The following is a 26,740-nucleotide window of genomic DNA, read 5'->3' on the forward strand; positions in this document are numbered from 1 at the left end:
CAGAGAAAAATGCTCCCCACACCAAAGAGCAGAGAAGTTTCTTTCACCAAATAATAAATATTAAGATTTTATTCTAGCAACACATGTGACATGTACAAAAGTCTACTTTAGGTTTAGGAAAGTTACATTTGTATAAATGAATATTTATAAATCTCCCTTCCTCTTTGTCCTTATATGATCTTACTAGTAATTTAAGACTGGGTAAACAAGCTTCCTTGACCAGAGAACCAAAATTTTTGTTAAATTTCATAAAATGTAATCATAGTTTAAAAAAATCTGACTAAGCAATCCCCTTAGAACTATTCCTTGACCAAAACATTTCTAAGTGAGTCAAAATAATTTAAGGGGGCAAAGGGGGCTGCTGATGGTTTTTATTTTATTCATTTGGGGATGTGATTTTTGGCACAACCTTATTACTTTCCTATACCTATCAACTGAAAATATGTATCTTGGCATGGCAACCAGTCACACCGGTGAACAGTGATTACTGAGACTTGTGGAGTGCTGGCAACCTCTGGGGACTGGTGTGGCTCAGTCACGCACCACTGATTTCCTAAACACTGTGATCAATGTTTTTGATATGTTGAGGGGTCATCCCCTTCTTTTTAACTGGCTCCTTCCAAACCAGCGGCTAAACCTGTATCTCCTCACTCACACAACAGTATGGTTAAATCCATGAGTGGAATGTACAGTTGCCGAAAAAATACCCTTTGGCTCTGAGATCACATTCAGGTGCTTTTTCCCTAGGACAATGTGACCAGGGACTTTCCCTGGCCCTAGCTATTTTCTGAAGAAAGCCCCAATTTCTTCATCAGTGGCTACTTCTCTCTGTAGTGAGAGATCATGAACACTGAGCCTATTCTTAGTGCTTTTGGTAGCAGGAACAAGTAACTCGCCTACACAAAATTAACCAACCCCCAAACTTATATACACTGTTGAAACTTCATACATCTTTCTTCCTTCTTAAAACGTTAACATTTTAAACATCACTTCTTAGCATATTTACTATATTTATGTACTAATAAAAATCAAAGTCTGAAATTCTCCCTGGTTTTTACCTTCTTTCATAGAGTACTAATAGAGTACCATAGTTCACACTTGCTTGGGTTAAATTCTGACCACTCAGCCAGAAGGAGAAATAATTCCAGCCCATGTGGCCAAGGACGCAGCACCCGAATGAGAAGAATATAACCAGGTATCAGCTTACAGCCACTCCCATTCTTCTGAAATGCCAACCTGCTGGGGCCCTCAAAATAGACTTGTTGATGTGCTTTATTTTAAAAATTAGAGATCTTCTCATTTAAATTCCGAGATAGCAGCCAACAAGTATCTATGAATAACAATCAAAAAACCTTAATAAAACTAAAAATTCAAAGTCACCAAAAATTCTACCTCAGGTTCCTTAAATCCCTCAACTGGGAAAAAGAAAGATTAGAGATGGCTCAAAGCCCTTCACCCCTTTACCGGAGAAAACCACCACTGTGCTTTTAATTGCTCTTCTTCCTAAGCAACTTCTTTTGTTCTACTCGTCCATTTCTCTCCATACCCCCACCCCCATACTCCTAACATGTACTACACATAAAGGGATTTTCAAAAATTAGAAAGAACGGCAAAAATAATCAATTAAACAACAAAGACAAAAAAAAAAAGGCTACTTCTTACCTATAAAAGTCTAGGTGTAAGCATGGAGAGAGGTCCTCTGACTACAGCTGGTAACAGGTGGTGGCATAAAAGTGTACATCGAACTGACCTTTAAAGACTTCAAGAGTCAAGACTGTGTCCAAGTCTAGCTTCAGCTTCAGCCTCAACCCCCAGTAAGAAGTTTTATTCAGATGGTTTATTTCCACTGAGCAGTGGTGGTTTCTATTTGCTGTCTCTGGACATGGTTACCCACAGATGGAACGGGCTGCTGTGTGAGCAATCTGCTCGGCGCAGCTGCTTCACCAAGATAAGCAGACACAAGGTCTGCCCTGTGACAGCAGCTCAGCAGCCTGGGCTTGGGCGGAAATCCTGCATCCGATCCCCTGTGCTGTGCAGGGTCCTGAATTCCCAGACTGCTGCCCAAAAGCAACAGGCAATGCAACCGAAAGTCTGCTCCTCAGGCAGGAAAAGGAGGGAGCCCCCGCCCCCACCCCACCCCCAAAACCAATGACCTAATACAACCATTTTGGTTTTCGGGCCGTCAGCTTAGAACGATACTTATAGCTGTTCATGAAACCACCCTGACTCTAAATTTGCTCGGGATACAGACTAGGATGATACGGGAGGAAGAGTGTTTCAGGATTGTAAATAAAACACACCTTTTCGGCACTGTTTTACTATGACACTAGAGAAAAGGACCAAACCATGTGAATAAAAACATCTGCTAAATTCCTTCATCATTTTAGAGCACCTATGATCTAGGCACTGTCTTCCAGGTTTGGAAAGCTGCAACTGCTCCAGAGTGACAGAGAGCATTTACAGGCTTAAGCAATCAAGCCACGAGTTTACAATACAGGAAGCAAAATCTGTCCAACCCTGAGATGACGTGCCTCTCCTGACGGTGGTGACTATTAACTTGGCAACTTACCCAATGAGCACAGGACCTCAAAACAATAAAGATGCCTATATTTTTACCAGCACATTACAGAGACTCGTAAAGGAATCTGCTTCTCAAACTATTAATTTTGTTTTCTGCTTTTCTTACCTGTTGCCGGCTCAGGCCCTTGAACAGGCAGAATATTCTTCTCTGGCTCCTCCCTTCCAGCAAAACATCCTGCGAGGTTCCCCGTGGATTCTTCACCAATACTGCCCATGGCCAAGCTCTCCCCAGGCGGAAAGGCATTCACTTTCTCTGGAGCAGCATTCCCCGGCCGTTCAGTCAGAGGGCCCGACTCAGGACTGGACCGTGATGTGTGACTGATTTCCCCCTCAGCAAGCAGTGCTCCTGAGGCCTTGACTCGTTCGATGACGGCATCCACTATGCGGCTGGCAGCCTCCTCTATCAAGTCTTCTCCCGCAGGCAGATGTGCAGCTTGGGCAGAGCCCATGCAGGGTAGAGAAGGAGCACTCCTTTCCCTGACTGGGGCCAAGGCTCGCACTGCTTCACTCACACCAGCTGGGGCCTTGTCATCATGGGTTGAGAGCCCCGTGTCTGTGGGGAGCTCCTTGGCAACAGGCTGCAGGACAGGATGTGGTTCGTTGTCCATTTGTGCTTCCTTAGAGTCGCCCATGGTACAGCTGTGGTCTGCCCCCTGAAGCTCCCCTTTCTCCCAGTCAAGAGGTACCATCTCTGGGGTTGCACCTCCCTGTGGGTCAGTCACACCTTTGTCTGGCAAAGCTCCTGGCAAACCCAGGATCACATTCTTCTCTTGGCTCAGTAAGACGTTTGGAATCAGGATATCTTGGGTGTTATGTGATACATCCTTTCTTCCGGGTCCAGCAGTACCTTGTAGAGCACTGGCCACTGCAACACCCACCATCACATTTCCACTCACCTCACAGGCACTGCTTTCTCCCTGGGATTGAGGGTTCCTCACTCCAACATCCAGAGCAAAGGGCTGACTGTGATTAAGAGTCTCAGACCCATCTGGCAACAGAGGTGAGCTGTTCTGCTCTGCACTCAAAGTTTCCTGCTTCAAGTCTGCAGCCAGTCTTTCTCCTGGTGGCACCAGGCTCTGTGCAGCCCCACCTTCAGTCAGCAATGAGACTTGTGGGGCCACTTCCTTGTTATGTTTAGTTTCTGCCTTAAGACAGGCAGAGGGTGTATCCAGTGAATTGCTGTGCTGAAGTGCGCCGTCCTTGGCACAGGCAGCTGCGGTAGGTTTTTCACGGAATTCTGGTGTTTCTTGTCCAGGAGGTGGTGTTCTCTGCTCTTCTTGCAATGTTCCTGAAGAAACAGTATCTTCCTTAATGGAGGAACAAGTCACTGCTTTATCTTCGTCCTGTTGTCCCTGAGCTGCCAAGCTTTCTGAAGCCACCAGATTTCTTCCTTCTTCAGTCAAAACTGAATCAGAGGCCAAAGTGGCCTTGCCCACACTTAGTGGGGAAGAGTCAGCATCCCCCTTGATACTGAGAACTTCAGGGGTTGCTGAGGGGCTGGGACCCTCGTGCTCTCCACCATGTCCTGTGGGACTGGTATTCCCCATGCTGGAGTGAAGCTCTGCAGCACTGGGGGACACAGACTGGCCTGCTGTCTTGTCTTCTAGTGGCTGTTTACGGGGATCATGTGAATCTCCGTCCAAGCCATCTCTACAGTCTGTCGCCGTGTGTAGTTCAGGAGTTGCTGTTCCCTTTTCTTTCTGGGAGGGGACAACAGAGAGTACGTCATCTTTGGTTACTGATTCACTGCCTGGAGTGTTTGCCAGAGACAAAGTGCTGTCTGATATCGGTGCCTGGTCTGGCACTAGTTCTTTCTCAGTTTTAGGGACAACTGGCTGTGGATGTGAAACTATCTCAAGTGTATTTGTTAAAGGCTTATCTCGTTTCAGATCTTTGCCTTGGCCCCCTGTATCCAAAACTTCGAGAGGACAAAAATCTCCACTTTCCCGGGTGTCTCTCACAGGGTCAGAGGTGACTGTGTTGGCCTGTGGGTCTTCACAGCAGGCGGCAGTGGGTGGCTCTTGTGTGCTGGCCCGCCCTGCTGTGGTGCTTTCAGGCTGCCTAACTGTGCCATCGCACGGCCTTGCACCCGCCTCACCACTAGGCGGCACTGTGTTCTGCTGACATGCAGAGTCCGCGCAAAGTTTACCATCTCCAGCAGTAGAACAAATGGGGGATTTGCTCTTTTGGTTTTGAGCATGAGATGAATTCGTTTCTGGTTTTTGGTTTGGCATTACATCTTTTTCTGGCCCAGGAACGGTTAAATCTGAGGGTGACATTGCCTCACATATGCCTACTACGGGAGTACTGGGTTCTAATCCACCTAAAATCTTGCCTTTTGCAGCGGCTGGAATGACCAGAGAGTTCTGATCTACTGAAGCACTGGCGCTTTCTTCACAACTTCTTAAAGTTTCAGTTTCTGCTATTTTTTCAACGAAGGTTTCCCTATTACTAAATGCAAGCAGAGACTCAGCAGGTTTGTTACCACCCACGGAACCAGTGGCAGAGACACTGTTGGAAACAATGGCTTTATCCACAGGCTTGTTTGGGACTTGTACATCAGGGGCTCCAGCTGTCCTGATGTTAGAGTTCTCAGATCTTTCCGCTGTACTTTCCCCTGCTTGAAGCACATTCTTCTGGACAGTGGCATCTGGGTTCATGAGACCATGTTCCATTTCCCCCGCAGTCTCTGGGGTAGTGGCCTCTGTGGCTGAACTGCCCGCCAGTTCTCCTCCAGAGGAATGCTGGGCTGCGCCGGGCTCCATGACCATGTCTCCCTGCAGTACACTGTCTCCACGGCTCAAAGACTCCTGGTCTGTGGCCATTCTAGCAGATTTTGCTCCAGTTTCTTCATTTCTGTTTCCACAGGATGAAAGGCCTTCCATGCCCTTTACTCCACAGTCAGGCATGCTCTGAAGGCAGCTGTCCCCATCAGACACAGTTCCAGAGTCCACAACAGGTGTTTGCTTCACCCCATCACCCCCTTTTCTTTCCACAGCTTCATTTTTCTTCCTATAGGAGCAGTCTGCATTCTCTTCCTCAAGCGTACTTGACAAATCACAGGAACTTTCAATCTGCCCAGCAGGGCTTCCGTGGCAGCATGGGGTGCTCTTGGTCTCTTCAGGAGAAGACAGCTGCTGGCCGCCCGCGGGCTCAGACGCACAGGGAAGGAACTGGCCATCTTTCTCTGGGGCACTGGCTGGACTGGAAGGGTCCTGTGCTGTCATCATTAACGGCATAAGATTATCCATCTGCTTGAGGTTTGTTTTCTGGAAGAAATGAAAGATAGTTTTAAAAAACTGTCCATGGGAAAAGGTGTCACTGATACCTATAAGCGAAAATCCTGCTGGACAGAACTCAGTGCCATTCCAGCCCTTCTAAGGTCATGTGATGAGCTGATCTAAAAAAAAAAAAAAAAATACAAACAAATTTTCTCTTATTCCTGACATTACTTTCCTTTCTCATATCTGCATATCCACTGGGATGTTAAAAAATGGCTCAGAATACACAAAATGACTATTTTCTATATTTTGAACTTATTTTAGAAAGTAGATTAAAATTGAGCCTCAAAAACATTCATTTTAAAAAGCCCAATGAATATCTTCAAATGAGCAGCTGAGAAAGATATTTTTATAGGGTCTTTAGAGAGGCAGAGCCTACTTCTATCCTGTCTCATATTTACAAGTAAAAACAAATCCTAACCAGTTTGGTAAACACTTTTCAATCACCAGGTGCAGGCAGATACTCCTATGCCCTAAATGTTTACTGAGGGGTTACACAGTATTCTTTAATCCTCAAAACATGCTCCACCCCATCTAACGTAATCATTTTAGTTATGGGTTCATAATTTCAGGAACAGTGGCATGGTATTAATAGATATTCTTTCACTTGATAAAGCAGTTCTTCTGTTGTCCAATACTAAATACGAAATAAATGAGAACATATAACGCTAATAATACCTAACTTTTGACTACTGTCAGAGTGTACTATGGATATTAGAGGTTATCTCAAAAATAGTTTTTGCAACTTTAAAGCATTTTTAAAAAAGTAAACATACAACCAACAAGGGAATGGTTAAGATAATTATGGTTCATCAAACTGATGGAAGAAATAATATGCTGTTACATAAATATTAACTATGAAGACCATACTGCATTCAGAAAAAATATTTATAATACAATGTTGAAAAAAAAAATGAAACCTATAGTTAGTCTAAGGTTATATTAATAATTATGCAAAAATCCCATGTGCAGACAAGGCTTAGGAAAAACGGAGAAAAACAAACACAGGTGATTTTTAGTGAATTTACCTTTAGGTCAAAATTTCAGGAATTCTTATAATAATACTATTTTCTCAACACACATTATAAAACTATTTTTAAAACATCTGGTTTGCTCTCCACTCATTGTCTAATCTACCGCAATGACCTCACGCGTATCTGCTGCCATCCATCCTCACATTCACTCACTCAGTGAACGTATTGAGCACTTCAAGGACTCCATCATCAGACTGCTCCTACCCACTGACATAGTCTATTATAAAAGTCTCCACATGTAAGTGTAAAATGTGTTGTTTGCTAAAGTCTTTCTATTAAAGAGTGTAAGCAAAATCAACTTTTACTAAAAAGCTTCTGTACTATGCTCAACAGTATGCAAAATTAGCTTGTTACCATTCCTGCTGTGAGTGTGACAATCTCCTAATATGAAAGTAGGTCATTAAATTTAATGAAGGGTGAACATTATACAACAGGGATATGGAGAAAAAAGGTGTTGCTTGAAGAACTGAGAAGCTCGTAACACAATTGTGCTCCCACAGTTTTAATTTCTCATGTTTTCCTGACAACAATTCCCTCATCTTGCAGGTAGCTTTGGCACCTGCAAACTGGTATTTTCAAGTGGACTTTCACCCACTAAAATGAGCTCTAAGGGAAAATCTGGTTTCTTGGCAGTCCATTCAGTGGAAAACGAAAGTCACTTGCTATGGAACAAACATGATTCCAAAAGGCAGAGGTGGGAGCATCATACAACCTTACTATGGAGTCTCTTGGCCTGCTGGTCTCGAAAATAATGGCTGCTCCCAAAGAAGCCTCTAGCATTGAGCTGACTCTAGATGACCTTAAATGAAATTACTGTCGAGCTGTTTCCAAATTAAATCAGCTCTGAAATAAACTGGGTGGAAAAATTATCTAAACTTAGCCTTTCAGATGTTATGGCCAAGAGAGATGTACCCATATGACGTTTATATTATCCATAATAAATGCTACCAGGGAGTCTGTAATGTTTTTATGTCTGGCAACAACTTTATCTTGAAGACTTGAGTGGATTATAAAATCTTTATTTTTTTAGTGATCTTTTTACCACCGAACTATCAATTTAAATATAGTAACACTATCATCACTCACTAAAATAGTTGTAAAAAGGCTTTATTTCTGGGTAAATTTGGTTCTTGTTCTTTCGCAATAATCTCATAAACTGTTTTGCTCATTTCATTTTACAAAGTTAAGCTAAACACAGATTTCTTTTTATGCCAGGAAAATTTAGTTCTAGTTGCTACATATTTTTGTATCTGTAATGTGTGTAGACAGGGATCTTTCGTTTTCCAAAACCTGACAAAAATCAAGGAAAAAGTCTCTCAATCTCCCTATTGCTACAACCCTAATGCTAGTTCTGTAAGTGGTAACACCCAATACCGCTAATACTGTCTGAACGGTTTCACAATCTTTGGGAGGACATTTTTGTGTTCTAATTATATCAAGGTTTGTTGCAGGAGGGTGGGGACACTCATGTGAGCACATCCACTTAAAAATGCAGATTTTCTTTCTTACCATTAGTTGCTGTTGGATGTTCATAAGTTTAAAAATATGTCCAGTGCAACTGTCTCCAGGAAATGGGGGTTCATGATGTGATTCAGACTCAGAGGTTAATGTATAGATGTCCAACTCTCGATGATGCCTCACAGAACAGTCTCCATAAGGTATTTCATAGGATAAACTACTCCAGGAGTCTGGTTCTCCAGCATTCTCTCTGCAAGCAAGCAATCTCTGGTTAGTACATATATATTGCCTTCCAGGCATAGGCTTAACCTCCCAAGTGTTATGTAATATTTCTAACTTGATTGCTCTTTGAGGCTCTGCAACAAACATTTGGTATATATACCTCCCCAATGATCCAGGCATATAAATAATTGCTCCATGCTCCTCACAAGCAATCACAAATGGGTTGAATGTAAACTGCAGGGTTCCTCCTTAAGGATGTCCTTTTGATCAAGATAAAGAAAAGTCCGGGATCTTAAAATAGCTAATATTATAACAACCAAATAATGAGGAAGTGTAAGGAAGATGGTTTTAGCCTGGTTTTCAATAGAAGCAAGGCTTATTAAGAGTTGCTCTTAAAATAAGTTAAACCTCATGTTAACTGCAGAAGAACCAGTCACTCCAACCCTCAAATGGATATTCCAATTGTTGTAACAACGGGTGGAAGAAACACCCTCAAAATTCTTGAAGTTAACTTTACAAAGAAAAGCTACTACAATGTCATATTATATAACACTTGTCAATATCATTATCAAATCCTATTTTGAATGAAGTACTTGGCTCCAAGAACGTCAAGTTAAATTTTAATTTAAAAAATGAACAATTTTGCTCAACTCAGATTATTATAAACATATGTCATATATAATACAAATAAAGCCAATAAGGGTACAGGCATATAACAAAGCATGTCTGGGACAGGCCTCAAAATGTGAAATCTCTATGTGGTTCTCTCTCTAATGAACTTTCCACTATTATAAGCCAATTGATCTGGACAAGGCAAGTGGATTTCTTCTCTGAAGGCCACAGCACCTCCAATTCTACCCTTGCTCCCAGAAGGTACACCCTTGCCCGTAATGCCTGCTGCAATACCGTACATAACCTGTGCTGTGTTTTTCATATCAGGAGTCTTGGTGCATAAGGTAAGCAGGGATAAGACACACAATGGTACACCTCACAGCCTCACATTCCTCAATTACTGTAATGGGCACACATTTAAAATGTTAAACAGCCTCTTCTGCATTCAACACGAATATAAACTGCTGAAGCCCTCATCTTTGGTGTGGCTATCCTTTCTTACTAGTTTGACATATGGTATATACACGCATAGAGCTGAAGATTTCTGGGTGCAAATCTCAGAACTTTATTTCCTAGTTATGTGATGTTAGACAAATTTCTTAACTTTTCTGGGCCTTAATTTCATAATCTGCAAATAGGAATATTACAATCCAAGTACTGTTTTGAGAATTAGAGAAAAGGCACATGAAGAACTATGTCTATAGGATTTGGTATGGATAAGTCACACTGACATTTTCCTCCTTCTATTCTTCATTTAAAAATAATTCTTAATAGGCCTTCATTAATCACTCATCTTTCATTTTCTACTTTTGTCAAAAAATCCTGTTTCCTCTGAAAGCTTTAAACACAGGGAAAACAACCCTTAAACGCCATTATGATTAGATGCCTAGAAGCTCAAAGATCAGGCACAATAATACATTGTGCTTTCCATCAACTCTTTCTTATTTGGGATGTTCTTTACTTTTCCTTTCCTTACAACATTAACATCTTTGAAACCCCTGTATCATACTTATTATAATCCCACCTAAGCAAACAATTGATTGGTAAAGTATCTCTGAGATTCTGGAAGGATGGAGGAAGGTTATATTTGAGATCATTATGTTTTGAAATTAAGAACAATTTCTTAAACAATTAAGAAATAACAGACATATTATCTATCCACTAAAAAATATGAGAAAGATTACATCAACTGTCTCTCCAGAGTTTTTCTACTAAATCATACCTGCCTGTCATTAACAATACACCTGAGAATAACTGGTATTTTTAAAGGTAAAAATATGTTATAGTGGAAAATCTATAAGATAATGGAAAATCATGCACTGGCTGATAACAACTAAGGCTGCTCCAAAAGTCCTACTGCAATTTCTATACTCAAGAGTGGTTCCCCAAAAATTGCTTAAAATAAGATTAGCAAATGTGATACTAGATGTATTCACCAAGCTGCTCTACTCTGAGTACAATGACCTCAGATAGAAAAGCACCTGTAAGGCCGGGCGCGGTGGCTCATGCCTGTAATCCTAGCACTCTGGGAGGCCGAGGCGGGCGGATCGTTTGAGCTCAGGAGTTCGAGACCAGCCTGAGCAAGAGCGAGACCCCATCTCTACTAAAAAGAGAAAAGAAATTATATGGACAACTAAAATATATATATACAAAAAATTAGCCGGGCATGGTGGCGCATGCCTGTAGTCCCAGCTACCCGGGAGGCTGAGGCAGGAGAATTGCTTGAGTCCAGGAGTCTGAGGTTGCTGTGAGCTAGGCTGACGCCACGGCACTCACTCTACCCTGGGCAACAGAGCAAGACTCTGTCTAAAAAAAAAAAAAAAAAAGAAAAGCACCTGTAAGATGGTCGCTCCAAAGTTCAATGGAACGCCTACAGAAGTCAGCTGTACCACATGAGGGGCAGACAACTTCTCTGTAAATTCAGCTTTCAAGCTTGGGTTAACATCTTCACTAACATGCTTAACTGTCCGGCAGACATTACTGGCTTATCTGCTTACTCAGGTTACCACAATATAGTCATATTCCAATGACAAAAAAAAAAAAAAAAAAAAAAGACCTCTGAAAACAAAACCTGATTTATATACCACCATTCAGTGTGACTTAAATATAACAAGCTTGAGAGGATGCTGTATGCCAAGGCAGGGGCAATTAAAAAGTGATACAAGTCCCTTCCCAGCAAAATGGACTGTTCCACCAACCTTGCCACCATTAATTCTCAGATGGTTCCGTTTCTAATATCTAAACCTTGGGAAATTCCCTTCTGTAACCACAACCTATTTACCTTCTACCTCTCCCACACGCTCCTTCCAGAGGAATGTGCTTCTGTTGTCACAATTACCTGCAGGTGCTAGCTCTTCAATCTCCCATTGTCCCTGCGGATTTTGCTGCTTCCTAGTCCCTCTAGATACTAACGACCAGTCGTTGCAATTATTTTTCCACCAGCTTCCATGAATATCTGTTGCTATTAACACTCTTCCAAACCCATTTCAACCTATAGGTCTGGGCAAACCCCACCGTCCGTCCATCCATTCTTTCATCAGGTATTTATGTGCCAGGCACTATTCAAGGTGTTGGTGATGTCAAAATCCCTGTCCTGTTCAACAAGGGAGACAACAGCAATCAAGATAAATAAGTAAAACACTCAGAAGAAGCAAGTGCTATGGAGACAAATAAAGCAGGAATGAAGATTGCAATTTTAAATGGGGTAGGTCAAGAAGGCCTTATTAAGGTGACATTTAAGCAAATACACTCTTGTTACATATAAGCCAATCGCCCTGGAGACTCCACCACCCTTGAATCTACCAGAAATCATTGTTTTAAAGCAACATAATGTCATTCTTTTGCTCAAAAGCTTTGCTCTACAAAACAAAATTTTTGTTCTTTTTGCATTGGGAGTGAAACACATACTGTGTGCCTATATCACCTAGGCTTTCTCTTTTAAACTATTATACAAAGCATCCTATCTCTACTGTATAGATATATAAAGCACAGAACCACAGAACTTCATAACCAAGGCCACTCAGCTAAAGCAGAGCCAGAACTAAAGCCATCTCTTTCCATTTTACAACGGTGACTTCTTAGGCCATGCTACACCAGCAATTCTTCTGCCTGTTCATCAACATTCTTCACATTATGGCACTGATGGATGTTCTTTTCCAGCCACAGTTGATCTTCTTATACTCTATTTTGCAGCCAAACTGCAAATGTCCATTCCTAAAACACACCATCAGCCAGGGATGCCAGCCTATCCAAAATCCACCCATCTTTTGGTCTGGCTTCCTAATCTCTTTTTCAATTCTCTCTACTGATACAGGATCTTTTCTCCCCTCTGAATACACAAGGTCCTTGTTATACTACTTTGCTGTGGCTTAAAAAAACAAACAAACAAAAAAACTTTTGGGCTACTTAATAGTTATTCATATACTTGTCTCCACCCCTCACTAGAATATAAATTCCTTCAGTGTGGGACGGTGTCTACTGGAGTTGCAATTCACTGAGGGTTTAAGACACAAAACCAGTATATAATACAAAATTAAGAGTATACAAAGAATTTCTCTGTATCACCATATTTTTGACAGAGTAACAGATGAAATCCTGGCCTAACATTTTTGGGCCACATTATATAAAAACTACTCATCATCAAACAACAGAATCACAAAGCAGAACCAGACATGCACACAGAAGAGGAAGGTGGGAATTGAGACTGATGAGGCCTTACAAACTGACTACCCAACGTACAAAATGAGTACCTGGTTCATTACCTGCCCCTTCCCAAAAAACACATGCGCACAGCTTGTCCTTTTCTCCTCATAATAATTTTATTTTCAGTTGGATCAGTATTCAGTATCTACATTATCATGCATGTATGTAGCTGGTTCACAGCTGATCCAAGTAATGTACTACGATTACTTTCCTTTCTTATACAGCTTACTATTTTCTCTTCAGTTAAGTCACCTTTTTTTTTTTTGAGACAGAGTCTCATTTTGTTGCCCAGGCTAGAGTGAGTGCCGTGGCGTCAGCGTAGCTCACAGCAACCTCAAACTCCTGAGCTCAAGGGATCCTCCTGCCTCAGCCTCCCGAGTAGCTGGGACTACAGGCATGCACCACCATGCCCGGCTAATTTTTTCTATATATATTTTTAGCTGTCCATATAATTTCTTTCTATTTTTAGTAGAGATGGGGGTCTCGCTCTTGCTCAGGCTGGTCTCGAACTCCTGAGCTCAAACGATCCGCCCACCTCGGCCTCCCAGAGTGCTAGGATTACAGGCGTGAGCCACCGCGCCCGGCCGTAAGTCACCTTTTAAAATTTCAAATTATTAAGGAGATACAAATGTTTTTGTTATATGGATACCTTATTTAATGCTTACGTCAGGACTTTTGGTGTGCCCCTCACTGAATAGTGTTCACTATACCCAACAGTAAGTTTTATCCCTTTCCTGACCTCCCACCCTCCCACTGGTTTCCACTGTCCTTTGTATCTCTTTGTGCCTGTGTGTACCCATAGTTTAGCTCCTACTTATTAGTGAGAACATGTGGTGTTTGGTTTTCCATTCTTGAGAAACTTCGCTTAGGATAGTGGTCTCCAGTTCCATCCAAGTTGCTGCAAAAAAAAAAAAAAAAAAACAAAAACAAAAAACAAGTTGCTGCAAAAGACATTATTTCATCCCTTTTTATGGCTAAGTAGTACTCCAAGGGGGGGCTGTATCTCACAAATGAGATTTTCTTTACCCATTCATGAACTGATGGACACTCAGCTGGTTCCACATCTTTCCAACTGTGAATTGTGCTGCCATGAACACTCGGGTGCAGGTGTCTTCTTGATTACATGACTTCGTTCCCTTCGGGCAGATACTCAGCAGTGGGATTGTTGGACACTCTTTTTTCTTCTAATCATTTCTAACTAAAATCTTGTTTTCGTAATCTAGCTTCATAATGTGATATCAAAGATCATTCAACAAAACATTTACTGAGCACCTACTCAACGGCAGACACTGTACTAGATGCCCGGGCTACAAGGATAAACAGGACACCTTTCTTAAAGATAAAACTAAACACACAGTATAAGGTCAAACATTAATTATTGTTAGATAGCCACAGTTTGGCTTACTGGTGTTAATTCTACCTCCATAGATACAAAAAGCAGGAAAGACTCTATTACAAGTTTTACCCTTATACATGTGTTTTTTTATGCATTCACTTTATATACCATATTTTCATCAACATTAAGATGCTACTAATTGTAAAAGCACCATCCTCTTATGTACCACTAAGAAGCAAAAAAAAAAAAAAAAAAAAAGTTGCAAATTAAATTATGACACAATGTTACAACAGCATTGATCAAAAGTACTTGTGAAGAAAGCAGCTCAGAGGCTTTAGATTGAGCTGCCAGAAACCTCAGGAGACCGTGGCCTGGTATACTTTCACAAAAACAGAGATGCTAGTTTTCAAACTTTTAAGGTAGCTGAATGTTTTCAGATAAAATCCTAATGCAGAAATACAGTTGCTATGGTGATGCCCCCAGTAGAGGGAAGACAAAGCCTTGCTCTCTCCATCCACTCGCCCTCCTAAGTACACCTAAATACTCTGTAATTCCCAAAGTTGAGAATTTCTTTATGCACAACTGCCATGTTTACTATTTTAAAGTCATTTTCCTCGTTCAGTCTCTTTTGGACTTGCAGAGTAACTGCTCGGCATTCTCTTGATTAGAAGCCTCCCATGTCTACAGTTAGTAATTAAGTTGACCCTCAGTCTTCTATTTCTGCCATAAGGAGGAATATGCCAGCCTGGGTGTCTAAAATTTACCTTGGAAAATGTGCACAAAGATTTTACTGTAACCAAATCAAGTCTGGCAAGACAGAAAAGCATACCTACAAATGCACTAGAAATTCTGGTTGTTTCAGTTGGTAAATTAAGAGGCACCCTAGCCTCAGAAGAGGCTTTAAAAGAAAAAAGGAAGAAGGAGGAGGAGGAGGAGGAGGAGGAGGAAGAAAGAAGAAGGAAAAGGAGGAGGAGGAGAAGAAGGAGAAGAAGAAGGAGGAGAAGGAGGAGAAGGAGGAGAAGAAGGAGGAGGAGGAGAAGGAGAAGGAGGAGGAGGAGAAGGAGAAGGAGAAGGAGAAGGAGAAGGAGGAGGAGGAGAAGAAGGAGGAGAAGGAGAAGGAGAAGGAGAAGAAGTAGTGAAAGGAAGATGTGTAGATGAAGGAAGGGGTGGGGAACCTGCAGCCTGAAGGCCACATGTGTCCCTCCGGATCCCCAAGCGCAGCCCCTCGACCAAATCCAAACTTCACAGAACAAATCCCTTTATTAAAAGGATTCGTTCTGTAACATTTGGATTCAGTCAAAAGGTCCCACTGAAGAATCCAGAAGGCCAGAGGTTTGGCAATTATGCAGTACAAGCATGTTTTCATTCCTACTAAAACAGGTATTAGTGAGTCCTCTTAGACTGTCACATTCAACTAGAGCCCAGAACAGACTTTAAGATATAAAAGGTTGAAATCATGATTACCTTGAAACTTTCAATCTTCTTGACATAAGACAATTTATACTGTTATCAAATATTGTTGGGAACCCTGAATTATATCTAAGTTTCCAGCACAACTCCAAGAGAAGTCTTTTTCTTCTGAGCACGGCAAGACTTGTTGCACTGCACTGGAAGATCTCCTTACTCATCCGTGTAACCTCTCTGAGAACAAGGACCACTATCTTCTGACCTGCTGATCCACACTACTCAGCACATTCTCTTGACATACTGTAGGTACTCAAAGGTATGTTAGGATTTCACTCCAGGGCAGAAGAGTAGGAATATTCCTCTGTTTTCCACAAGATGTTTAAAATGATTTGAGATCATCACTCTCCGTGAAGGGGCAGATAACCTGAAGAGGTAATTCTAGCACAAGCCAATATAGTGGGCAGCGATGGCTTAAAAGGCCCAGGTGGTGTAGGAGACTAAAAAGCCACGACTACTAAATTCAGTATATAATCAGGGTCAGGAGGAAAAATAATTGCCTAGAAGGATATATTTTTAATTTCCAAGTCTCAGAAGGATATTACTTAAAAGAATATTACTCAGCAGATAGTAAAGAGTAAATATAAGCTATATGAGATCACTGTATTATACCCATGCTAAATTACAAATTTTGATAAATGTGCTGTTGTGTAAGAGACTGTCCTTGTTCTTAGGAAATATACGCTGAAATACTCAGGAACAGATGCTTATGATATCTGCAATTTACTCTTGGAGTTCAGTAAAATTTTATAAATGTGTGTATGTATACACCAACAGATAAGGCAAATGTAACAAAATGTTAACAACTGGTGAATTTAGATGAAGGGTATACAGGAGTTCACTGTACTGTTCTTGTATCTTTTCTATGAGTTCAAAATAAAAAGTTAAATATAAAACATCAATTTAAAAAAAGGCAGGTGACAATTCTTTCACTCTTTTATGATTACTATTTACTTAAGGTAGGGAAGACACTAATTATTTGACTAACTACTAAGAAACAGGCACCCCGAAAAGTAGTTTTAAGTACACCATTTAATCCTCACATCAGTCCTTCAAAGTACTGTTGTTCCTGTTTCAGAGATGAGAAAATCTGAGAGTCAGAAATATTACCTTATTTGCTCAAGGTATACCACAAACATTAGCAGTTTGATAAACCTCAGTTAAAAAGCAAACTTTACCACTTACGTAAGAAGTGAGAATTTGGGCCAGATACTTTACTTTGAGCATGTACCTTAATCTATAAAAAAAAAAAAGATAACAGCGCCTTTAAAAAGTTGCTGTCACAATGAGAGGGGATAAATAAACAAATTATCTAACAATGCCTGGAGCACAGTAGACAGTCAATAAATATTAGTACCTTCTTACTTAGCACATTGCTAATAAGTAAGATTTGAATCCAGGTTGGCTTGGCCCCAAAGCCTGTGCTCTCCCCATGATATAATGCTGCATTACTTTAAGTGGAAAGGGCTGGTCTTTACAGTAACACTTTCCTGTAAAGTGGTGCCCACAGCAGGAAGTATTTAGGGTCATTTAAAAACAGCATGGAGCAAAAAGGCTTTTAAGGGAAAAATTTCTTTATGAGTCAAAAGAATGTCCACTCCAAGTAGAACATTTTCAACACACAAACATTCTCTGATGAAAAGTTCCAAAGCCCACCATCTGTTGAATTAGTCAACAGAATGATGAGTGTTGACGAGACTCTGACAAGTAACAAGACAAACTGCCTAGCCCAAATTCTCATTGCCTCGCTGTTTTCAAGATGAGCACACTTTACTCAAATGAAAGGCAATATCAACTCTGACAGGCTGAAAAATCTCATGCCCACATTGCTCACCATGTTGTTCACAAAACTGACACCAACCAGCACCTACCTTTTCCTAAGGGGGAAAAATGCTCCCCATACCGATTCACTACCAATTTATCTAATTATGTTGAACTGAGACTTCCTAAGAGGCAAAATCATAGGGTGGTATGGAAAAGGCATTGGTGTTGAGGTCTGAGCAGAATCCTGCTTATACCATGGTCCGATCTAAGAGAAATTATTTAGTTTCTATGAGCCAGAGTTTTTTCATCTGTTTAAAGAAAAGTGAAAATAATATCAGTTTTCTTACAGAGTTGTTTAAAAGATTAAAAATATATGGATAGAGATATTCTTTATATATATTACTGGTAAGCACTCATTAAATATTGGTTTCTATTTCTTTCCTCAAACGGAGTATATACCTTAACCACTTCCTTTTACTGATAATATTTATTAATTGTTTAACAGTGCAAGAGACATTGAGCTATGCATTTTTTACACATCATCTCATTTATTCTCTTAACTATCCCGTAGAGAATATTGTTACCCCAATTTGCAGATGAGGAAACTGAAGTTGTGAGAAATTTAATAACTTGCCTAACAGCTACTAAGTAACGGAGCCAGGATTTGGGCCAACATTCTAAACCACCACACAAACCTCCCTCTGCTGCCTATTTTGTACCAGAGAATACAGACGAATGAAACTAACAAAATATTTTTCAAATACACAGTTTGGGTGATTAGTGTGCGAGTTCTAGATCCACTGTGCATTATGGATATGGGGTGTAGTTAGTAGTCTGTGGTCATTTTTCTCTCTTGCTTTTTATCCTGAGGGGCTCCTTCAGCTCCCCTACTCAAAGGTTCCATGACTTCTGGAATACCCTGCCAAGTTGTGTCTTTTAGTTCCACCTTACTGCACTGCTTTCAGGATCCTGAAAAAGGAATGTTCAGTATACTGCCACTCTATCAGTTATGTATGCATCAATATCTAATATACCAACATTCACAGGATAAGTAAAAATTAAAGTTAAATCAACTTTATGCCAGACTGACATCTAAATATTTATTGATGTGATCAAGGTACTTAGTTGATTCCTCCTAGAGAATCTGATTTAAGCTACTAACAGGCATTATGGATGTGGAGTATAGTTAGTAGCCCATGGCTACCAACCTCATTCAACAAATAACTCTTAGGAACTAATTTTCGACTATAATGTTAAGCCCAATTTTCTCACTAAAGCAACATCTTAACCTTAACTTTGGAATTACCTGGAGAACTTTTTAAAAATCCTGACATCCAGATCATTCCTTACACCAATTAAATCAAAATCTCTAGAGGAGGTCCTAGAGGGCAGTGTTTTTTAAAGCTCCCCAGGAGATTCTGATGTGTAATTGGAATCCCCAGGTGATTCTAATGGGCAGCCAAGGTTGTAAAATACCCCATTGAAGTGACCTACAGGTGCCAGCTGACTTAAAAAAAAGAAAAGAAAAGAAAAAGCAAAGTTAAGGTTGGCAACATTGCAATACTGGAGTTGCAAGTATAATATCCTTTTACCTCATTATACAATTCCTTGACATTTATCCTAGGGAAATAATTTAACAGAAGCAAAAATCAGTAAGCAAAACATGAGGTTCACTCCACCACTCATCAGTTTCATTAACAATATTTTAAAAACCATGAATTAACATTCAACTTTAGTTGAATGGCTTAAATACCCATGGTAAACAAAATAATTTACAGAGCCTCAAAAATAATTATAAAGATCACAAAAATAGATAAGAATATGATAAAGTGAAAAATATCAGACTACAAAATGGAGTATCAGCTGCAACTGTTTTAAAAACTCTATATAATATGAAAGGTAATATCTGATAATGAAATATCCTATCTTTTGGTGGTGGCATTATGAATATTATTATGTATAACTTAATTCTTAAAAAATAACCTTCCCTGTTGCTGGCCCTAAGCCAGAGGACAGAGACAGCAGGTGTCACAGAGAGCTACTTGAGAGGAACACAAGAGAAATAAACCATGACACAGAAGGCTGAGCTTAGACTCCAACACAGTTATATTTAGTTCATCCCCAGACCAACACCAGTCACTTCAAATAGATCCTCACCTAAGAAACAATCCCAGATTAACCAATCTCTCTACTTGCTCAGTAATGCACTTTCTCTTTTTCAATCCTCTCACTCTCCAGATGACTTAGGTCATCTAAGTGATTATACGTGGTTAAAATACAGATTTCTATTTAAATGTTACCTGGATTTATATTTGTGTACAAGCTGGGTGGATCTGTCAGAACTTCTGTTTCTTTGTCTATTCCAGGACAGCTGTTGGCTTTCTACTTACAGTCCTCTGCATACCTAGTGCTTGATGCTACTTAGTGAGTATGAGAAAAACATAGGCCACTGAGAATCATTTTGAAAGCAAGGACATTACCACTGTTAACCAAAATCAACAGCGGTAATGAGAACAGAGAAGAGAGAAATGCTTACAAAATAACCTGAAACTTGGAAAGAACAATGTGACTAGATAAAGTAATTTCAAGCTGATGACAGAAAACAGATTAGGAAGAAAAGTCCAATATCCAAGGCATTGAGGAGAGAAAGAGTAGGAAGGGGAAGGGGAGGAGGAGAAGAGGAAAAGAGAGGGGGAGAAAAGGAGAGGAGGGGGAGAGCGAAGGGAGAAGGAGGTATGTGTATGCACTCATCCTTAAAATATCAAGTTTCTAGCTTTCTCATGGAGCAAAAACACAAAACAAAATCAAACAGCAACCCTACATATTTACCAATTTAAATAATGTAATTAGGACAAAGAAATGCACATCTATTTCTTCCAGTCTCATTACTGAAAATCATTTGAAACTTAATATGATAGAATGATTAAGAATTAAATACGAATCCATACTCCAGTGTAATGGTGAACATTAAAATCAGCTGATAAACAAGCTTCCAACTGTGAAGATAACATGATTCTATAGATAAGCGATTTGTTCCACTTACAGAAATTGATAACTTTAATCACAATTAAGTCATCACTCTGTAAACTAGTTTTTCTAATTCAGGAAAAAGAGAAAGAAACTTCTGCTCATTATTCTGGGCAGGACATCTATCTTCGGGCAGGAAGTTCACTTGACTATATCAGGTTACTGTAGGCCATGACAATTCAAGAAAAGAACCCATACTGAACAAGTCCAATAAGCTTCTAATAACCTTGTGTATTTTTATAGAGCCTGCTGACTGATTCAGCACTTAAGTTATAATTAAAATGAATTAATCCTACTTAAAAGCAATTAGATAAATAGGTCACCATAGAAACGTAATGTCTTTTTCACAAACTATTAGGTTATTAAGTATGGAATGTCTGATTTCCTTGGATACTAAGTTTGACAGCTGGTATCTCTTAACATTTCACTTTGACACGTCTTGGTTTTTTGTGTGTGTACGTATGAAGATACATCCTCATTCTTTCAAATGCATGTTTTGGCTTGTGATTATCTTTCAAATTTTTTTTAGAGCAATTTTTGTGAAACCATGGATAAGTCAAAATTTCATGTTATTTTTTATTTTATTTAATTTTTTTTTTTGAGACAGAGTCTCACTCTGTTGCCCAGGCTAGAGTGAGTGCCGTGGTGTCAGCCTAGCTCACAGTAACCTCAAACTCCTGAGCTCAAGAGATCCTCCTGTCTCAGCCTCCCGAGTAGCTAGGACTACAGGCATGCACCATCATGCCCGGCTAATTTTTTCTATATATATTTTTAACTGTCCATATAATTTCTTTCTATTTTTAGTAGAGATGGGGTCTCGCTCTTGCTCAGGCTGGTCTGGAACTCCTGAGCTCAAACGATCCGCCCACCTCGGCCTCCCAGAGTGCTAGGATTACAGGCGTGAGCCACCGCACCCAGCCTAAAATTTCATGTTATTTTTGAAGATGAGTTCCATTGTGGAACCAATGCAGCACAGACAGCTCTAAATATCAAAGTGTTGGGAAGGATGTGGCTAATGAACACACCGTACATCGATGGTTTGAGAAGTTCCGTTCTGGTGACTTTAATTTTGAAAATGAGCCATGTGGGTGACCTGAGACTAAGGTGGATAACGATGAGCTGAAAGCTGTAGAGGAAGCGAATCTACCTTAATCTATGTGTGAATTACCAGCAAAGTCTGACATTACTATTCCAACAATATTGGACCATTTGAAACAAATGGGCAAGGTAAAGAAGCTGGATAGATGGGTACTGCATGAATTAAACGAGCATCAGAAGAGAAATCATCTTGAAGCTTGCCTTTCTTTGCTGTCACAACATAAAGGAGAACCATTTCTACACCATATTGTTATGTTTGATGAATATCGATTCTTTTTGACAATCACAAACATTTGGCACAACGGTTGGATAAAGATGAAGTGCCGAAATACACTCCAAAACTGAATATTCATTAAAAAAAAAAAGCTAATGGCGTCGGCTTGGTGGTCCAGAGCTGGTATTATCCACTACAGAAACCTGGTAAATCGATTACAGCGGATGTCTACTGCAACTAATTGGACAAAATGATGAGGATGCTTGCGATTATGCAGCTGAGATTGGCCAATAGAGACAGGCCAATCCTCTCGCAAGACCACATGCCAAAAACAAACAAACAAAAAAAAACAGTGCTGCTCAAACTATAGAAGCCTGGACTTGGAAACTCTCTGTCATCCACCGTATTCACCAGACCTTGCACCAACTGACTACCACTTTTTCTGGGCTTTGGGCTACTACTTGCAAGGAAAAATATTTGATTTTCAAAAAGCTGTGGAAAAGGTCTTTCGCGATTTTATTGCCATTCGCTCTCCAGGCTTCTTTGCTGGCATCTTTGCTTACTGTTACGAAGGCAAAGCTGGGTCAACAGTTTAGGCACATACTTTGATTAACTTTACTGTTTCTTGTTTGAGATATATTAAACTCTTGATTCAAAATCAGACATTTCATATTTAATGACCTAATATAACAGATGTGACTTTTTTCATGTCTCTCCTCTAATTTGCTGCTTTTGTAAAAACATGAATTGTAACACCTCAATTATGAAGGAGCACATTTTTTCTTTTTTTACTTTCCAATTCATCACAGAAGTGAAGATTTTAAAAATAAATTACTAGAAAATGAAATGTCTACAGATCCTGGGGAGACAGGGTACTGGCAGGGGAGAGAAAAGCATAGCACAGATGGTACAAGGTTTCATTTTCTCCCAAAGGTATACTTCATACAGCCCTGGGCAAAGCTGAAAACTAACTGAATAATATTCAAGAGTATTTTAAAAGTCCAGTCCCAAGTGGTCTATTTTATTATTGTTATTAAAATAAAAAACATCCAAATATCAACTTTTACAGTCATGTCACAAAGAACTTCTATAATTTGCTAACATTGTGAATCAAATCTGAAATATTAGGAACAAATAACAATACATAATAAAAATAATACAATCATAAAGTGGCATCCAGCTCCTCAGAGCACTTTATCATAAACATCATATTTAATCTTCCAAGTGACAAGGCCAACGTTCTGCATTTAGATGAAGTTTAGGTAAATCAACCAAGGTTTGACAGAACTAAAGGCTGAATGAGGGCTAAAATATAAATTTTTAAATTCATTCCAAGCAATCTACTTATTCCAAAGCAATTTAGTGTAAAAATTTATTTGGATTAATGTGCAGGAAGAAAAGCTAAAAGCAAAATGTTTCTTTAGACTTCATTTTAAAATGGCATTAAGAGGTATTCAGTATTCAGGTATTTTCAAAAGCACATATTCTCTAAAAGGAAATGCATATACAAAGATCCCAGATGATATTTACAGCATAAGTGTATAGAGAATTTTGACTTACTCTGTATGAACTCTAAAATGCAAATCCAAATCACAGAATAGGTGAGGACTGGGTTAAAATAAAGATATTTCTTTATTTTAAAGAAAATAAAACAGATGCTTATGGTAGAAAATGTCTTGGGGTAGAAAGAGTGCCTTCTTCAGACAGGTGTTCAGGAACAGCTCGCCAAAAAGGTGACAAGACAACTGACCTGAATGGAATGAAAGAGCCAGCATGTAGAGTGAGTGGGACAGAACACATGAGGCAAAGGGTGCAGCGTGATAAAAGACCTGCAGGTAGCAACCTAGTGCGGCCAGGCCATTGCAGAAACAGCAACGGGAACAAGGAGAATGTTATGAAATAAGGTCTAAGAGTTGTACAGGGTTCAGATCTCAGAGCTTTGTGAGGCCTAGTAAGAACTAGGATTTTAATCTTGGAGGAGTAAGACAACATTAGGAGGAGGAAGGCAGAAATGAAAAACCCAAAAAAGGAAGCAAACAATATTAACTATAGCCACGCGCCACCTAACCATGTTTCCATCAACGACTGCACATACAACTGTGGTCCCATCAGATTATAACAGAACTCAAAAATTCCTATCACCCAGTAATGTCACAGCCATTGTAATGTCGTAGTACATGGCTCTACTCATGTGTCTGTGGTGATATTGGTGTAAACAGACCTACTGTGCTGCCAGTCACATAAAAGTACGGCACATATAATTATGTACAGTACATAATACTTGATAACAAATAACTGTTACTGGTTTATCACCTACTTTTAATCCCTATAACAATTTTGAGGCAGGTATTAGTGTATTTCCATTTTACATATGTGGACACTGAGTCTTAAGGGATAATTTGCCCAAGAATACACAGCTAGTAAGTGAAAAGGCCAGAATCTGTACCCAGACCTAATTCTAAAACTTAATGTGCCTCTTTCCACTTTCTATAATGATACCTACCTCCAAAACGTTTCAAACCACATTCAAATTACACAAGTTGTATATTTGATATAATTTATTAGAAGCTAATCAGGAATATTAGGTTTTCTCTTATCATAAATTTTATAGGATCCACAGCATGTTTCCAACTACAGAGTAACACAAGTTAGAGGCCACTCCTCAGAGACAAGGTTACAGCATCCAAACTAAGTATCCATGACTAGCCTAAATCCTCATGGTATATGTATGTGGTACAACAAAATTCAATAAGCCCAAGGTGAATTCCCAACTAATTTCCCAGCATTCTAACTGCTACACAACAATCAACAACTAACCAACCTCTGCCTTTGTACCTTGCCTAGCGTGTTGCAACTCAAGAGAAACTTTGAGCTTAATGCTAACATACATGTAAAACCTGGCCAAATTAACTACAGAGAAAAACACTTTTCCAGTCCTAATAACACTAATCATTCAGGGAAAATTCAAAGATGCTCCTTGTTGAGTTACAGCAAAAAGCCAGAGAAAATGTCAGAGAGCCAACAATGAAGATTGACAATGCATTGGTTTGGAAGCTGATACTCACACATGGCTGCCCAAGCACCACGAATATCGCAAGCCCATCCTATTTCGGTTACAGCTTCATACTACAGCTTTAAAAGTAGAGAAAAGCAGCCAGGTCAGCCCTCCCAAAAGGCGTGTTTTGCTCTGAGCCTATTTACGACAAGGAACTGCAGCATCTAGTTCCTTCTTTGAGGGCTATTGCAATACCGTCCATGAAACCACATCATCATAACAGGGCCAAACCTCAACGAGTTCTACAAAATCAACCACAACTCTACTGAAATGGAGGCACAAAGGCTAAATGCCAAAAGTGGGGTGGGGGTAGACAGCTGATCCACCTCAAAATGAAATGGTATCTTAGCTATCTATAGGGAACTCACTGCGAGGCTAGTTATGGTCAGATATGATATTTGGGTGCTAAAACTCAGTTTTCCTCTCCCTTCCTTTTTGTGTGTGTGTGTGTGGGGGGAGGGGACATAGAACTGCCATACTGCCTTAATAATTAGCATAGGGAGAGTGAAAAGGAAAGAAAGCCTATCATTTGAGCAACTACTGTGTATCAGTACTTTGTTCTGTATTTTGTGCTTTTAAATAATTAAAAATAGAAAAATTTTATAAGGCAATGGTTAGAACATAAGCTGGAAAGTCAAACAGATTTGGTTTGATTCCTAACCCTGACATGACCACCTGTGAGATATTGGACTAGTTATTTAAATTTCCCTGCACTTCAACTTCCTCATCTGTAAAGTGGGAATACTGAGTTTGTTGTGAGAATCAAATGAACATGAGTACAAACTTAGTTGAGTGTTTTGGCCACCCAAAATGCTCAATCAGTTGTGATTGTGGTATACTATAAAACTTGTGTGATTCTAATGAACAAAAAAGAAGACAGTTTCTGAATATTAGACTTAAAAAAAAAACAAGCACAGGGACCTGGTTTGTGGGGTAACTATCAGGCAGCTGTCCCTATATCGCCTACCCCTATTTACCCTGAAAAAATCCAAGAGGAAAATTGGCTCAATTTCTCTACTGTTTCGAGAGATAGTGTTAAAACTGCGTGGTGAGGTTGACTGGGAACCAGTAAATCAGAAACTGGATGGTGGTGAAGAGAATGTCATATTCATACAAAGCCGAAATATTTTCAATGAATCTTCCTTCCTAACTCTCCAAATAAGAGGCATTTTAAGTTTCTTAGATCTTTATAAGCGTGTTCTCATTTAATCCTTATAGATTTATGAGATACGTATTATTTTTTCCCATTTTACAGATGAAGAAACTACAGATGCTAAACGACAGGGATGCACCCAAGTTCAGTTTCATCTTTTTAAGGCCAAACAGCTGGATGCACACTGAACATTTATGTGATCAATGATCAAGAGGTAACCGGCATGGCAGTGAAGCAGCACTATCAGTACAAGAAATACTATTAAAATAAGGAGTATTCTGTAAGCATTCTCCACATAATTTAAAGTACAAATCTCCTATGTGCTTTTTATGAAGAAATTCTATTGGCCAGTGAAAGCATAAAATATATATTTATTATAAGAGTAAAATGCTACAACAATTAGTGATCATAAAAGATTGATGTCATGTGCAAAAACAAGAGTTTTCAAATGGATAGAGAAATAGTTTGAGAGTTACTATGAATATCAGGACAGAGTGCACACCTTAGAGGTTTGTTGAGAGGTTTACATGAGAACACATGTGAAGCACCAAAGTAGCACTGTGCATGATGCAAAGCAGGTATGACCCAGATCACACAGTGACAAGGGAGGTCAGATGGACAGATGGATGGACAGACAGACAGATGAACGAGACTCAGACCAGAGAAATGTCAAGTCATCCTAAATCCTGCTCTCTGGCTATTATTTTGAAGATAAGTTTGTGTTATACATTTGTTTCATC

The 26,740-nt window shown here is 39.7% G+C and overlaps 1 protein-coding gene across 3 annotated transcripts in view; it reads right to left on the reverse strand.

Annotated features, from left to right (window-relative positions):
• The window catches only part of AKAP13 (A-kinase anchoring protein 13), a 164,856-nt gene that overhangs the window by 131,765 nt on the left and 6,351 nt on the right, over positions 1-26,740 (reverse strand). For all 3 annotated transcript variants that reach the window (XM_069466637.1, XM_069466636.1, XM_069466635.1), the window contains exons 2-3: positions 8,405-8,603; positions 2,687-5,849 (exon numbers count right to left, since the gene is read on the reverse strand). In XM_069466637.1, the coding sequence (XP_069322738.1) occupies positions 2,687-5,849; positions 8,405-8,603 (3,362 nt within the window). The remainder of the gene's footprint in view (positions 1-2,686; positions 5,850-8,404; positions 8,604-26,740) is intronic.

Source organism: Eulemur rufifrons, chromosome 3, assembly GCF_041146395.1.
Source record: "Eulemur rufifrons isolate Redbay chromosome 3, OSU_ERuf_1, whole genome shotgun sequence".
Classification (NCBI taxonomy): Eukaryota; Metazoa; Chordata; class Mammalia; order Primates; family Lemuridae; genus Eulemur; species Eulemur rufifrons.